The 14,348-nt window shown below is 41.4% G+C and overlaps 1 protein-coding gene across 2 annotated transcripts in view; it reads right to left on the reverse strand.

Moving 5' to 3' along the window:
• The window catches only part of PLSCR1 (phospholipid scramblase 1), a 431,180-nt gene that overhangs the window by 7,366 nt on the left and 409,466 nt on the right, over window positions 1-14,348 (reverse strand). Inside the window, exons 1-2 of one of the 2 annotated variants that reach the window (XM_065748330.1) lie at window positions 3,805-3,948; window positions 229-260 (exon numbers count right to left, since the gene is read on the reverse strand). In XM_065748330.1, coding sequence (XP_065604402.1) covers window positions 229-235 — 7 coding nt within the window. In that variant the 5' untranslated portion in view covers window positions 236-260; window positions 3,805-3,948. Of the gene's footprint in view, window positions 1-228; window positions 261-3,804; window positions 3,949-14,348 lie in introns of those variants that run through there. The other variant, XM_065748331.1, reaches the window with a different exon arrangement.

Consider the following 14,348-nt stretch of genomic DNA (forward strand, 5'->3'; position numbering starts at 1 on the left):
TTACTGATGTCAACTTGTAAGCAGATGTAAGCAGAAGTAGTCTGTGTTTCAAGGTGATTCAATATTTAAAAATATGTTTTGTAAATTATTCAATTTTAATGCTTAAATTTAAAACGTTCAGACATCACTCCTAAAATTATTATGCAAACATATCTAGATTCACGTTGCTTGAACAGAATTATGTTATCTTCCCTGTAACGCAAGACAACATTGGTTTGTTTTACTCACCTTGCATTGCTGTGGATCTGCTTGTAACTGTTCTGAAAACAACATATTTATTTATTAGTTTTGAATATACAGTTTCACACAGAAGTCACTCTCTATTAATTAGCAATAAAAGATATCTGAATGTCTAAATTACATGGGACTGCTGAATACAAATAGAAGCTGAAATAGCCGAATATCTCAGCTCTCTTCTCGGCCAGGCCTCCACCATAAAATAACCCAGCACCACCTGTGCCTGCTGCACTTCTGCTTTGTGTATCCTGAAACGGTTCTCAATTTGGTGGAAAGCATCAGTTATTCCATTGCAACACAGGATGACATTGTGCAAGTATCCAAAGTGATCGTGCAATTCATATGAACAAGTATAACAGTAATTTCAGAGCAATTAGATTAGTTATTGATGTGTGCAACAAAACCTGCTAGGGTAAATCCTGGAGCAGCTGTGATACCATGCTGTCATCTATTCAGCCTTTGTGATATTCCACCTTTCAAGCGGTACTTCCAAATATCATATATGCAGATTTTGTCTCCATGTATAACAAGAGGTGGGCTTGCCCAGGTGAGTGAGCATCCACAGCAGAATGCCAGCAGCAAGAGGGCCAGCTGCTTACCTTTTTCAATGTACTAGGGTTTCCAAAAAGAGTTAAAAATTGAAAGAACGTAGTGAAACCTAGAGATATATTTTGTCTGTTACAGTCCATCCAGCTAGCTCAGTTCAGCAAAGACACTCATACAGAACTGGGAATTTAAACTGAACACCATTATTTCCTGTTTCTCCATCACACAGCAAAAGCTGGTATTATAAGAAGATGCTGAATGGCTGTGGGGTGATGTGGCATCCAGCTCACTTCCCAGCCTACACACAACATCCTCTTTGTTTAATAAATTAGTTTTAAAAGTGATCTTTTCTATACCCTTTTTCTTCTTTAGTAGCATACCTTGCTAACAAAAATACCACGCTATTTTATGTATTTTACCTGGATTCTAGTCCAGTATGTGTAGATGTTTTTAAAAACTAATATAAAAAAATACATCTTATTTAAAAAGAAAAGAAAAATCTGAAATAACACATTCAAACTACATAACGTAAACCTTGCTGTTGATAACCTACTGTGTCACATTTAATACATAACCATATTAAAATATGTTAACAAAACTTCCAGCTTGTGGGAATACACAAATCCAAGATGATTTTAAATATATATATAAATGGATCTTTGCGAGTTTCAACATATCAGCTTACACTGTGAGAAGTTCTGTGCACCTGAACTTCTGCAGAGTACTAAGAATTACAACTGAAGCCTTTAGTAGAGGTCAAGCAGAGACAGAATCATGTGATTTATTCAACAAAAAGCCTTTATAGTAGCCCAGAATATTTTAGTTTCTCGCCCAGCAGCCATTCGTACACTACTCTGTGTGACTGATGATTCAGAAATGTTGAGATGTGCTCTACAGCTAGCAAAGACTTCACAAAATTCACTTCCCATTTCATCAGACACGACGCTAACACTGACACTGCTTGTTTCACTAGCATTCTTTTTTCTATTGCTTTTAATCCAGACTCCTTCTGCCGCCTCTGATTCAGTCACCGAAATTATGACAGCACTGCCAGTCACACCTTGATTTTCGTCCGTATAATTTCATAGATTGTGAAATAATGTAAAATTCTGAAGTACCAAAGGAATGAGGAACAAAAATCTCACTTTTCTCAATTGTATTATGCAATAGATTGTTCAGCCATTCTTTCACGCACTGGGAAATTCCCACCTGAGAATGAAAATGTAGCAATGAGCAGACCAGTTGCTTTAAGCCTTTTCAACCCAAGTTATGCTAGGATTGTAAGGGTCCTTCAGATGCCATGCTGGGTGCCATGAGGCCCTGCTGATGGCACCACCCCACAGAGAGGAGGGGACCTGGCTGGGGCTCTGGGTCTGCCCCACACTGGAGCTATTTGGGGCCAGGGCTGGGAACAGGACTGTGTGCCCGGAAGAATTCCTCCATTCTGGTCGAGTACAGTCCTTTCCTAGCTGAGATTCCCATGGGACTTCATAGCTCTGGGCTCAGAGGGGATATAAATATCCTCCCCTGCTACAGGAGAGACATCTCAGGGTTCAGTTTACCCACGGAAAAGTAGAAGTGATTTTGCTGGCAAGCTCCAGTAACAACAGTTGTGAAATGCTGGATCACTGGGCAGCCTGACATTTCCAGGCAGAGCCAGCCCTGCCACTCAACAAAGGTGGGAGGGAAGAGGCTCTGTGACCTCATGACAGAAAAGGACCAAGCCCAGCAGCCTCTTTCACTTCCTAAAGTGCTGTACTGCCAGCCTGGTGCTGCCTGCTTCCCTGCACAGCAGGAGCTCCCAGGCTTCTCCCTCTGCTCTGACACACTGCCTTCAGGAGCTTCGACAGCTTAAACCCCGATGACCAACAACACACCCAACCTATCCTTTATTTTCTTAAATCATTAACAAGTACTTGAAGGTAGCAAGGTACCTTAACAAGGTACTTGAAGCGGCACAGAGGTGCAAGCCACTGTAGTTTTCCCTCTCTGGGAAGTTTGAGCCCGGGCACCTAGGGTCAGCCAAAAACTTTTGGAAAGGAAATTGTGGAATTGTCAGTTCTGAAGGAAGTCAGAACAAAGCAGTTCCAGTTCAGAGAACAGTACGGGAACACTGCCCTGAGACTGTCCCCTATTAACCACAGGGTGCACAATATCCATGCCGCCTTTCTGCCCCTTATTCCTGTTTAGAAGCCCATTACACAGCCTCAGTTTCTAGATCTTACCCTGATACACTCTGCAGTTATGATGCAGTTGCTTTCAAGACACCTTAATTCAGTTAACTGCAGAGCTGCTGCTTTCTATCTGAAAAACAACACTGGTTCCATTTGTGACCACCAGCTCCATCTCTGACCCAGCTGCGTGAAATGCTGCCAAGAGCATATTATCACAAGTCCCCATACACAAGCACTGTGCACAGTGCCACTTTCAGACCCAAACAGGCCCTTTCCAAGAAGGCACGTGGTTTAGAAAACAGATTTCAGGAGCCAAATAGCCGTAAGGCAAGCATTAGTTCAACCCAGCTAGCTTTGTGGCACTTCTTTCCATCACTGCACTGTTTCAGACTGTACAAACCCTGGATTTTAACCTTGACAGCTAGAAAAACAGCATACTTAAAAATCATCCAGCTGACCTAATTAAGCGTCTGTGTTTTTTTTTTTTTTTTTTTTTTTTTTGTTAAAATTAACAGAAGAGCTTTTCAAGAATGAATTAAACACCTCCTCCCTTACACAGACACTGCCCTGACCCGCGGAGCTCCGCAATGGACAGCCCCAGGGAGGTCGCGCAGAGCATCCCGGCTCAGCCCCACCCAGGTGACACCAAGCCCCAGAAGCGAGACCTCTCCGTTAGCCACCTTCGAACGGAGTCAGTCCCGCTTCGAACAGCCGGCTATCCTCGAAAAGAGAGACTTTCTAATTTCCCGCACAATCCCCCCAGTAGAAAACGTAGCCCTTCTGATCATCAAGCATCCCCGTGAGAAAAATTAAAAACAAAAAAAAAAAAAACAAAAAAAAAAAACACAGATACCTTCAGAAGCACGCGGAGGAAATCCTACTCAGCACCTGCACACCGCTCCGCACTGCCGCAGCGCTCAGCGCGGCTCTCAGCGCAGCGCCGCGGGGCGGGTGCGGCCGGGAAGCGCCGCCGCCCCCGGACGGAGCAAAGCCCGGCGCGGCCGGGAAGGGGCACGGCCTCGGGAGCGCGCGGCCCGGCGTGCGTCACCGCCCCGCCCGCGTCACTCCCGCCGCCCCGTTCCAGCCCCTCGCAGCGGCCTCGGCCCGCTGCTGAGCTGGGCTCGGCGCTGGTGGCAGAGCGGAAGGCCAAACATCTGAGTATTTCTAGAAGGTCGTGCGCGGCCTGAAATTTAAAGCGGTAATGGCTCCCCCGGTGTCACTTCTGGAGCTGAAGTAACGCAGGTGCTCTTTAAGGAGGTTTGGCTGTTCAGCTACTTGTTTCAAATGCTGTTCACCAAAACCAGCTGGTTTATGGGAAACGTTGCTCAATGGAAGAAAACAAAATGAATCCGCTTTTCATTAGTGCATGCCCTGGATTCGCTGTTTCTATAAGATTGCCTAAAACTGGAAAAAGGCTGTGAGCATCTTGGGTTGTTCTATGGGCGCACAGCCAGTGCTTGCAGGGCAGTGATTGCACTCCAATACTTCGTAATCCTAAGGTTCAAAGCTGGAATGCTGTGCCTGGTTTTGCCCATGCCTTCGCTGTTCCAGAAGGACCTTGACTGCTAACATTGGGCTGGGGTTAGGAGAGGGTCCCAGGACAGTCAGAACTGCAGTACTTTGTGAGAAAAGGCAGACAACATGGAGTAGTTTCTGCCTGGAGAAGAGAAGGCTGTGTGGAGACCTAATAGCCACATGCCCATATCTACGGAGAGGTCATCAGGGTGATAGATGCCCCATCCCTGGAAGTGCTCAGGGCCAAGTTGCATAGGCCCTGGGCAGCCAGCTCACAGCAGGGCACTGGAGCTGTGTGATTTCCAAGGTCTTTTCCAGTCTGAACTATTCTATGATTCAATGAAAACACCATTGATTTGAAGAAGTTGTTGGTTTGTGTTTGGTTCATTCTGAGGTATGATAGGTAACACATTAGTACTTACTGATATGATGGTACCAGTTGGAAAAATACAGTCAGCGTAGAGGATCCATGCTGCTTGGAGAAATGCTTTTCTCAAGTCTGAGTGGGTTGGGAGTATTGGAAAATTTCCTGTAATTTTTAAAGCTATCTCAAATTTACTGTGCTTTCCATGTAGACCCTGGGGATCTGCTCACCATCCTTAATCCATGAGCAGCCCATTAGTGATCGAGAATGGGGAAGCTCAAAAAGAGTACCAGGAGAGCTGCTGGTGGTCTGTCAGATCAGCAGCTGTCGTTTGGGGCACAAGACTTGCCATGCATATATTTAAATCAAAATGAAATGAAATGAAATGAAATGAAATGAAATGAAATGAAATGAAATGAAATGAAATGAAATGAAATGAAATGAGAAAAAAATGTTAGAGTTATGTTTCATCAAAATTTCTTAGTGGATGATCTAGACAGGAAAGCGTTAAGTACTTCCTTACAGCTCCACTTCTTTTATAGAAACTATTTTGTTACAAAACGTGTTGTATGTTACACATGTTTTCAGGTTAAAGATTACCCAAATATGCAGTTAACATCAATATAATTTAGATAAGCCAGGGATATATTTTATGAAAGGCCTGGTTTTATAAAGGTCATTGTACATAGATCCTCCAAAGTATTTATTTCTATGAAAACTAAAAGAGATGCAAAAGGCACAATAACATTATTTGATAGAGCAAGTTCTCAGCTACGAAACACTGTTTTTCAACAGTAACTACCATCAGATATGCTTTTTTTTTTTTTCCAGCAATGAAGAAGAGCTTGCATGCATCCATATTTCCATCTCTAGGCTGCTGCAATCCTTTTCTTTCATTATACAGTTCTACTCCAGAAGGCTTAAGAGTATTTTAAAACAAGTAGTAATAGAAAGTAATCCTGTTTGATAAATCACTAGAAACAAACAAACAAACAAAAAAAGCATTTGCACGAGAAGGAAAAAGATATTCTGCTCCTTCATGTTAAGGACTGGGTAACTAATTCTTAAAATTGATTGATCACTGTGTCCAGGATGCAATAAAAAGTAGCACCATTCTGAAATATGTTATGTGTTGCATCACAGTCACCTGAGCAGCACAATGATCACCTCTTTGCCAGATCTCACAGCTCTGAACACCTTTGCAGCACCTTTGGGCCATGTATTTTTAATCTATGGAACACATGGTTATATATGTAAGTACAGATAGTAACTCCAAGCTGTATGCCAACATCTAAAGACAAATAAATGATTGCTGAAAATATTTTACTTAGTTTTTTCCTTAGGGGAAAAATAAATAAATGTGTGTCTATTTATTTATTTCTTTATACAGGATGCCATTGGCCTTCTTGGCCAGCTGGGCACACTGCTGGCTCATGTTCAGCTGAACATCAGCTAACACCCCCATATCCCTTTTCTCCACACAGCTTTTCAGCCACTCTGCCCCAAGCCTATACAGTTGCTTGGGGTTGTTATAACAAAGCACAGGAACCAGCACATGGTCTTGGTGAACCTGGTGGGTCACCTGGTCATAGGAGGAGATGAGGCTGGTCGAGCAGGACCGGCCTTTCATGAAGCTATGTTGGCTAGGCCTGATTCCATGCCACATGATCACATTCAGGATAATTGTAATTCCTGTAAACCAAGCTAGGGCTGCTGGTTTCCATATATCTCTGCAAAGCAGGTTGTACTTAATCTAAAACTGACATATCTAATCTCACTAATTTGTGCATGTATGAATCCCAGGACTGCAAATTAAATCAGAATCCTTACCAGAGAAAAGAGAAATGAGTAAATGAAGGTCACTTTATAGCCTTGTATGTTTTACAGCTGCCCTCTTCTACCTCCCAAAATACAGTCTTTATCTCAATATTCAACTTTTATACATTAATATATATATGTGTGTGTGTATATATATATATATTTATATATTATTCTGACCATATATCTGGAGTTGTCATTATTCTACACATCTGTGCTGAGTTCACAAAGAGGATTAATACCGGACACCAATTTTTGTCAGAAATAGATATATAAATATTTTTATACTATTGAAAAAGCAGAAATACATGGTAGTATATGATAATACTTTGCCTTTTGAACAGGAACAAAACTGCCAGCGCAGTTCAGACTTACATGCAGAAATTTAAATTCTCAGTTTCATGCCTGATTGATGTAGAGATGAATGTTGTCTCATACATTAGGGTATCTTTGTGCTGTCAAGGAGAACAGCAGCATATCCCTTCCTCTTCTTCACAGTCATTTTTCTGGAAAGAAAACTCACCTGTAGGGGCAGAAGAAATATGCCATGTTTTACACAACACGAAGTAAATGACCAGCTTGCCATATAGAACAATACTCTGCTTGTTTTCTTATCCAGCTGGAATCATTGGTATCACGACAGGCAGTCAGTGCTCATCTGTTATATCACACAGTGCCTCTTTATTTGCTCCAGTGAGCAGATTTAATCAGTGCCATAAACATTTGGGAGTGAAGCTGCAATTGCTTCAAAAGATGTGAGAAAGGCACCATGCTCCTTCCTTAGGCTTATCATGTTTAACTGGAATGAAATGTTATTTGTAGATTCTTGATCCCATTTTTGAGGTATGTTGTGTATATTCAGTGTGTACAGAATATCACTTACTGCTGCTTCAGCCTCTGGTCCCCTCAAACTCTGGCACCTTGTTGGATCCTGTGGTACTCAACCATGACAATGAGACATCAATCCTGTTGATAAAACATAGCAAGAGTAACATCAGATGACCACCAGTGTGTCAGAGATGATGAACACGTACCAAAGTCAGATATAAACATTTTAAAAATAGATAAATTACTGTTATTATTTCTTTGGTATGGGACTGGGGTAAAGAGATTGTATCACACCAGCAGCTGACAGAGAAATGAGCCAACATCTCCCGAGTCCCATTTGAGCTCTCTTTTTGCTAATTTGGCCTTGACTAAAATAATCAAAGATGTATTCACAAAACCAGAAGAGGCAGCTAACACCTTATCTCTGTGTTAAAGATTTGTAGTTGTGGTAGCAGGACTGTTAGCTTTTTGGATTTCATTTAACAATGTCAAGACAGCCATCAAGTGTACAGTCTGACTAAAGACTTTCAGAATCTCCTTTGGGAAGGAAAATAGTTAAAACTGTTTTACTATCCCTGCATTTTTGTTAAATCTGCATCCCGGTAACAGAGCAGTATGGGTAAGAATTCTGAATTGCATAGTCCTTGCGTGCTGACCTGCAAAGTATCCACTCAGGCAGGCAGGGATGGTCATTTAAACAGGAAAAGCAACTCCTGGAGTGAACAAGCAGGTGTTGAGGTGCATCTTTTCTCAAAAGGTTTGAACGCAAGGGGAAAAGCAACAACGAAACAATAAAAGAAGCAACACAGCATTTTGGATTTTGCTACTAAATGTTTTTGTGCCAAACTCATTTCTTACCCTGAGGAGAAGGCTAAATAAAGTTTGCTGCTGCCAGTCAGACACATTTTTGAATGTCAGCATTGCAAGTGAACTGGCATAAGCTGCTTTAAAGTAGGAAATCAGGATATAAAGTGGAAAATAACAACTAGGCATAAAGAAATAGCTCGCTACAGCTTGCAATATTTAGGATTAACTGGGATACTACAAATGTTAAATGCAGCTTGAGTAAATCCTGTTTTCTGCTAAAGTGTTCCTGATCCTGCAAATAGGTATTTATGAGCAACACTCCCATAGGCATGATTTTTTTCCTAAAAAGCATAAGTAATTCAGGCTTAAGCAATAAATCAGGAAAGTCAGCTCCAGCCAGCTCCTGTTCTGCATCCTGCAGGCACACAGTGTATGTCCAAGTTCATGCTCTGGATTTCCAGGCAGTTTAGAGTTGCTCGCATTTGTGTTTAAGCTTTTTGTACCATCAAGGTGTAGTGTTTAGGCTTCTGTTGTAGGCAAACTCAGAGTTCTAAGCATGGATGAGGTAACTGTGTCCCTACACCCTGCCCTGCTGCCATTCAGATGCCTCCAGACCCAGCATCACTGCCAGTGCACAAACAGGGAGTAATGGCTGGTCAGTTCTGTTAGGATGCCTGGGGCTTTGAATTGCATTTACCACCATTTTTGAAGGCCATGTGAAATAAAAGTGCTGCAGACAGACGTCATCCACACCACATGGGTGATGCTGTGTGGCTGTTGTGAATAGGGTGGTGTTCGGTATGAAGGGGTCTGCATGCAGATTGCCACTGCCCAGCCCTGCTTTCTTCCAGCACAACAAAGAGTATCTGAAAGCACTCAGCCCACACCTGTTTTCATTTATAGTTAGATAGTCTAATGGATCCTAGCATTGTTTTTGAATTTGATCTTGTGGGGGAAAAAAAAACAAAAGGAAAAAAAAAACCTTTGACTTTACTATTAAAGTAAAACAGGATATTTAGATTAGAGATTTAGTTATTAGGAAGAAATTCTTTACCCTAGCACTACTGCCAAGAGAAGCAGTAGATGCTCCATGCCTGGAGGTGCACAAGGTCAGATTGGGTGGGGCCCTGGGCAGCCTGAGCTGGCAGGAGCCAGCCAGCCCACAGGGCTTACAACTTGTGAGTTTTGAGGTCCCTTCAAACCCAAACTGTTCCGTGATTTTATTCTATGATATGATAGTTAATCAGGTGCCATAGGTCAGTAAGGGAGGTGCTGAAACAAGGAAAAGTCACAAATAGGGCTGTTAGTGCTGTGCCATAACGTACACTGCGCACTCACGTCTTTTTATCAGCCTGAGTGTGAATTTTGCAATACCTAAACACAGCCATACTGAGAACAGAATGTGCATTTTTTCCTAAGTGACTCATCTGATAAGAGTGTTCTGGCATCACTGAGGATTTCATTAATGAAGTAGATTCATTAGGAAGTTGTAAAGATAGAAGGGACACTAGATCTGCAAAGGTTTATGATGTGAATTGACAGGTCAATTAAGAATGAGTTTCAAGGAAACTCAGGATCAGAGCTAGGAGATACAGGGAGGCAGGAAAGGGGAAAACACCGGAAAAGGAAAACAGATTTTTACATCAGACATAAACTCTATTCACCATTAAGTCTTACTTAGACACCAGTGCCAGGTACAGTGAACTCTCTTATCTCATGGATCAATTTGGATATGGAATAATTACACATGAAATGATCACTTACCAAAGCAGAAATCTTTCTCTCAGGCTGAGGCCATCCTTCAGAAATCCTGAGCACAGCAGTTTTCAGATTTAGATTTAGTCCTATTAGTTCTTAAATCAAGATTGTCAGATTTGTTACTCACATTTCTGTATGGACTTGGTCTAACACATGGTATTATATATTGTATTTACCATCCAGTTCCCAATTCAACTGTTGAGTATAATTGAGCTGTGAGTTGTCAGCAATTTTCTTAAAACATTTTTTCTTTCTTCATCATCTCTTGGTGATATTTCTTAAAGACACAGTCACAGAGTATTATGGCTTGAACAGATCAGCAATGCACTAGAAAAATGAATTCACCAAGCAGATATTTGTTCTGTAATGAATCTCTGCTATATTTTTTCCACTGAGCTCATATTTGTAAGGATGCAATTAGACTGAACGTGTTGTTGAAAGCATTCTTTTACTTTTGCCATAAATATTTCATTCTCTCTGTGCCCCCTCCACTCCCTCCTGCTCTGTTCTGTGATGGCCTCGGTCTTTCCTGGAAGTTGCACTGTTGTTTCACAATGATTCATCTTGGTCAGGTGCTCTCCTGGCTTCACATTCATTCCACCTTTCATAACATCAGGACAATGCTAGCAAGGGTGGTGACAGCTCAAACTAAACACACAGTTCCTAATGTGCCAAACCCAATTCCAACAAGGGCAGACTGAACAATTGACCCCAAGGCTTTGGAGAAAGCTGAGGCTGCTTGTGCAAGCAGGTCACTATGGAGTCAGGTGTCACGTATGCTGATTTTTTCCCCTAGCCAGGTAACCACATCTTATGCAAAGTCTCCCAGCCAGTTTCAGTGCAGGAATCACATACACGCAGCTGTTGGAGATGATGACTTTTCAGTTGAAAACTAAATAAAAAGTCAAGGCAAAATGATTGTGTACCACTAGTTCTGCTTCCTGCAGTTAAAGCAAACAATTTTAGCTAATAAAAGCTTTTGTGACTTGCATATATACTCTTTCTTCAGGCGTTACGCTTACTGGCATGCTTCATGTCCTCATCAGCCCCAGGTTTTCTGCTGTTAAGAATGATGCATGCCAGAAGACACACCCTGCCTGTTTACACAGGCACTGTTCCCTGCAGTCCCTTTCCCATGCCCAGTTTTTTTCTGGTCTCTATTACATTTTTGTCCTGAATTGTCTGAGTTATTCCCTCACACTGCTTGCTGATATTCTGCAACTTCTGGCTAGGGATTATTTCTATATGGAACAATGGCTACCAATGGTAGCTTATGTCTTTTTCTTTTAATATGGAACACTGTAAGTAGAGCACTTACCTGATGTGGTTGCCACACAGTAAAAAAGTCTGTAAAGTATCTCAGTGTGGAGGAACATGTTCAACTAACGACCTGTTGACATGACTTGTAGCAAAAATAATATAATATAGAAGGTTCAGTACAAATCTGTAGCTTTCAAGTCAATTTGAAAGTATGCTATGAGGGAACATAAGGACAGGACTCTGAATCCTACAGGAATACTAAAGTGACCGTTCATAATCCTTTACCAGAAGAAAAGAGAAGATAATGGGGATGAGAAGTCTCTGTTATCAGTTTTGCAGAAGAGTAGATGCAAGACCTAATTGCGAATCTAGATTAAGTTTCAGAGGCAATCCAGGATATGTACAATCAGGAAGTCACTTGCAGGCCTCTTTTCATGATGCCAAAAATTTCATGTCCTTTTAGTTAAAGGAACTGATGTACATACAATCACTAGGCATGCATCAGCCTGCTCATCTGATCTTTATTTTGTGAAAGGTTAGTATTGTGCCAGTAAAAGCACATTAACAAATATGGAAAAGAGCAGGAAACTGTACCTAGCCTGGGCTGTCTCAATCCAAAAAAGCACTATCCATCTCTTTAGTAAATTGATTTCTTATCTTCTTGTGAGAGGAGTAAAGGAACTAACTGTGACAAATAAACAAATCAGTCTCGTAGCAATTGCTAATGGAGTACTTTAGTAATGATTTGGCTTTGAGGAAGCTATTCCTAAGAGGGACTGAGTTTGACCAAACACAGTGAATTCCAGGGAAAAAAAAAAAAAGCAGATCTCCTTTCACAGAATATGGGGCAACTTTTCCTAAGGATCTAAAGCCTCAGCCCCTCCTGCCCCCACCAAGGGTGCCACCCTGTGGGAAGGAAAATGTCCATTTAAAAACCTGTAGTTGCTCTCTGAATTAAAGTAATATGCATGATTCTTACTTAGAATATATTATTCTAATAGAAAAAAAGGCAATACAACTAAAAAAGAGTTAGTAGGAAGAAATTGCTTTTTTTTCCCCCTCCATACAGTAGCCACTTACCTCCATGAGAAAACACTGAGCTGGGGTCATGCCAACGTTTGTCTAATTATAGAACCAAAAATTTAAAATGTTTTTTTTTTAATTGCATGAAGACTTCAAAGAGATGTACTTTCATATCCCCAGTATGTTAGATAACCAGAAGAGCTCACAGCTTACAGAATTGCTGTGTTGCCACTCTCTTCCCAGGTACTGTTATCATCCAGGGTTCTGTCAGTACTGGGGGTTTCCATACCTCTGCCTCAGGACAGCACACTGTGATGCACCGTGACGATATGACACAGGGACAAAAGTATGTTACCTCATGAGATATCTGTCACCTGTAATTCAACTATAAAAAGCAAGCAGTAAGGACAAGCCAGCATCTTGCACCAAAGATTTTACATCAAACAACAAAGAAAAAATCCTTCAATTACGCACAGAAATCAGAGGTAAAAAGTGCATTGATCTTTAATTGGTATCCTGAGTACACCACCCGTCTGTGGAATGCCATTCTACGAATGAACTGTTGCTGCCATCTACTGAATATGAGAACTACCTATCACACAGATCAGCACTGTAGGTAGACATTACGTGGGAAACTAGGTAGGTACTGGGCTGAATTAACTTTTTAACTAGAACAAACATACTTCTGTCTAGATGTTCAGAGCGTGTATCTGTTTTAGACCGCACCTGTCTGTATGGGAAATACTGAATTCTCATTTGGAGAGCCACAGCTTGCCACTGGGGAACTGTGAAATGCGGGATTTGTAAAGAGCTCCCAAAATGCAAAATACATTGCTGTTAATAAGAAATTTTGTACAGCTGCAGCTGTTTGGATTTTTTAATATACTTTTTTTTTTTTTTTTTAATAATTGCACGTGTTAACATTTCTTTGGTAATATCACAGAGAATTTCATCTTTGATGAGCCTGAATTCCGGCCCTCAAATAAATAGGGAGCTTCTAGTTGAAAAAGTGCTGGCAATGGCACTAGATCTCTGCCAGGATACTGAAGGATAGGACCAAGGCCAAGCAGACTGCCAAGGAAGCTCTCCTTGGTAGCAAAAGCTATCCCAACCCCCATGCTTTGCTTTATCCAGAAACTGAGCCATTTGGGGTCAAACCAGAGGCTGCCACTGGGTGTGTTTACATTCATACATACACATACAGGACATTCATACATACACATATGCAAGTGTTCTCAAAAAAAAAAAAAAAAAAAAAGTACTCACACATACACACACACACACACACACACACAAAACAAAACTAAACTAAACCAGCAACCAAGTCACTAGGTGCAAGAACTAGAATGTGTTGCTCACCTACAAGGACACTGATGGCCAAATTCAGCCCTGCAGGTAAAGACAACTCTATTAGATTCAATATGAATTTCAAAGATGCCATTGGTTTATTAAGGGATATCAGAAGGCTGGAGACTGGGGATGAAAACTGGCAATCAACAAGAGAGATACTGGTCTCAGCAGGCACTGTGTTTGGTGACATGCAGCACCAGTGCAAGAGCATGGTTTGGTGTGAGAAGCAAGACCACTGCTACAAGAACAGCAATTTCTGTCTAAGGTAGCAAAGTGATTTAAAGGGTTAAATAAAATAAGAATCTAGTTCTTTTTCTCAGTTTGCTTTAGGGAATTTAGGAGTGAAAGAACTGAATGTGATAGAATTACACTAGTGAGAAGAGCAAATTGGTGTCAGCTCCGTCATTCTGCAAAACCATAAATTTCCACAGGAGGGAGCATCCTGCCCACGAAGCCCAGAGCTCGTTCACAGGGAAGTGAAGCAGCAGGGCTCCCCGGAGTTCTCCAGCTTTGCGGATTTCAATGTGAGCCGCTGCAAGGAATTATAGCAAGCGCTGGTAGTGAAACGGTTAACAAATAATGATGATTGTCAGAGCTTGTTAACCGCAGTTATTTTCAAGACATATGTAAATCTGTATAAATACCTAAGTGTGGTATATAATCTAAAA

This window comes from Cyrtonyx montezumae, unplaced genomic scaffold (assembly GCF_038088225.1).
Source record: "Cyrtonyx montezumae isolate F1298 unplaced genomic scaffold, pur_monq_1.0 scaffold_5, whole genome shotgun sequence".
In the NCBI taxonomy this organism is placed as follows: domain Eukaryota; kingdom Metazoa; phylum Chordata; class Aves; order Galliformes; family Odontophoridae; genus Cyrtonyx; species Cyrtonyx montezumae.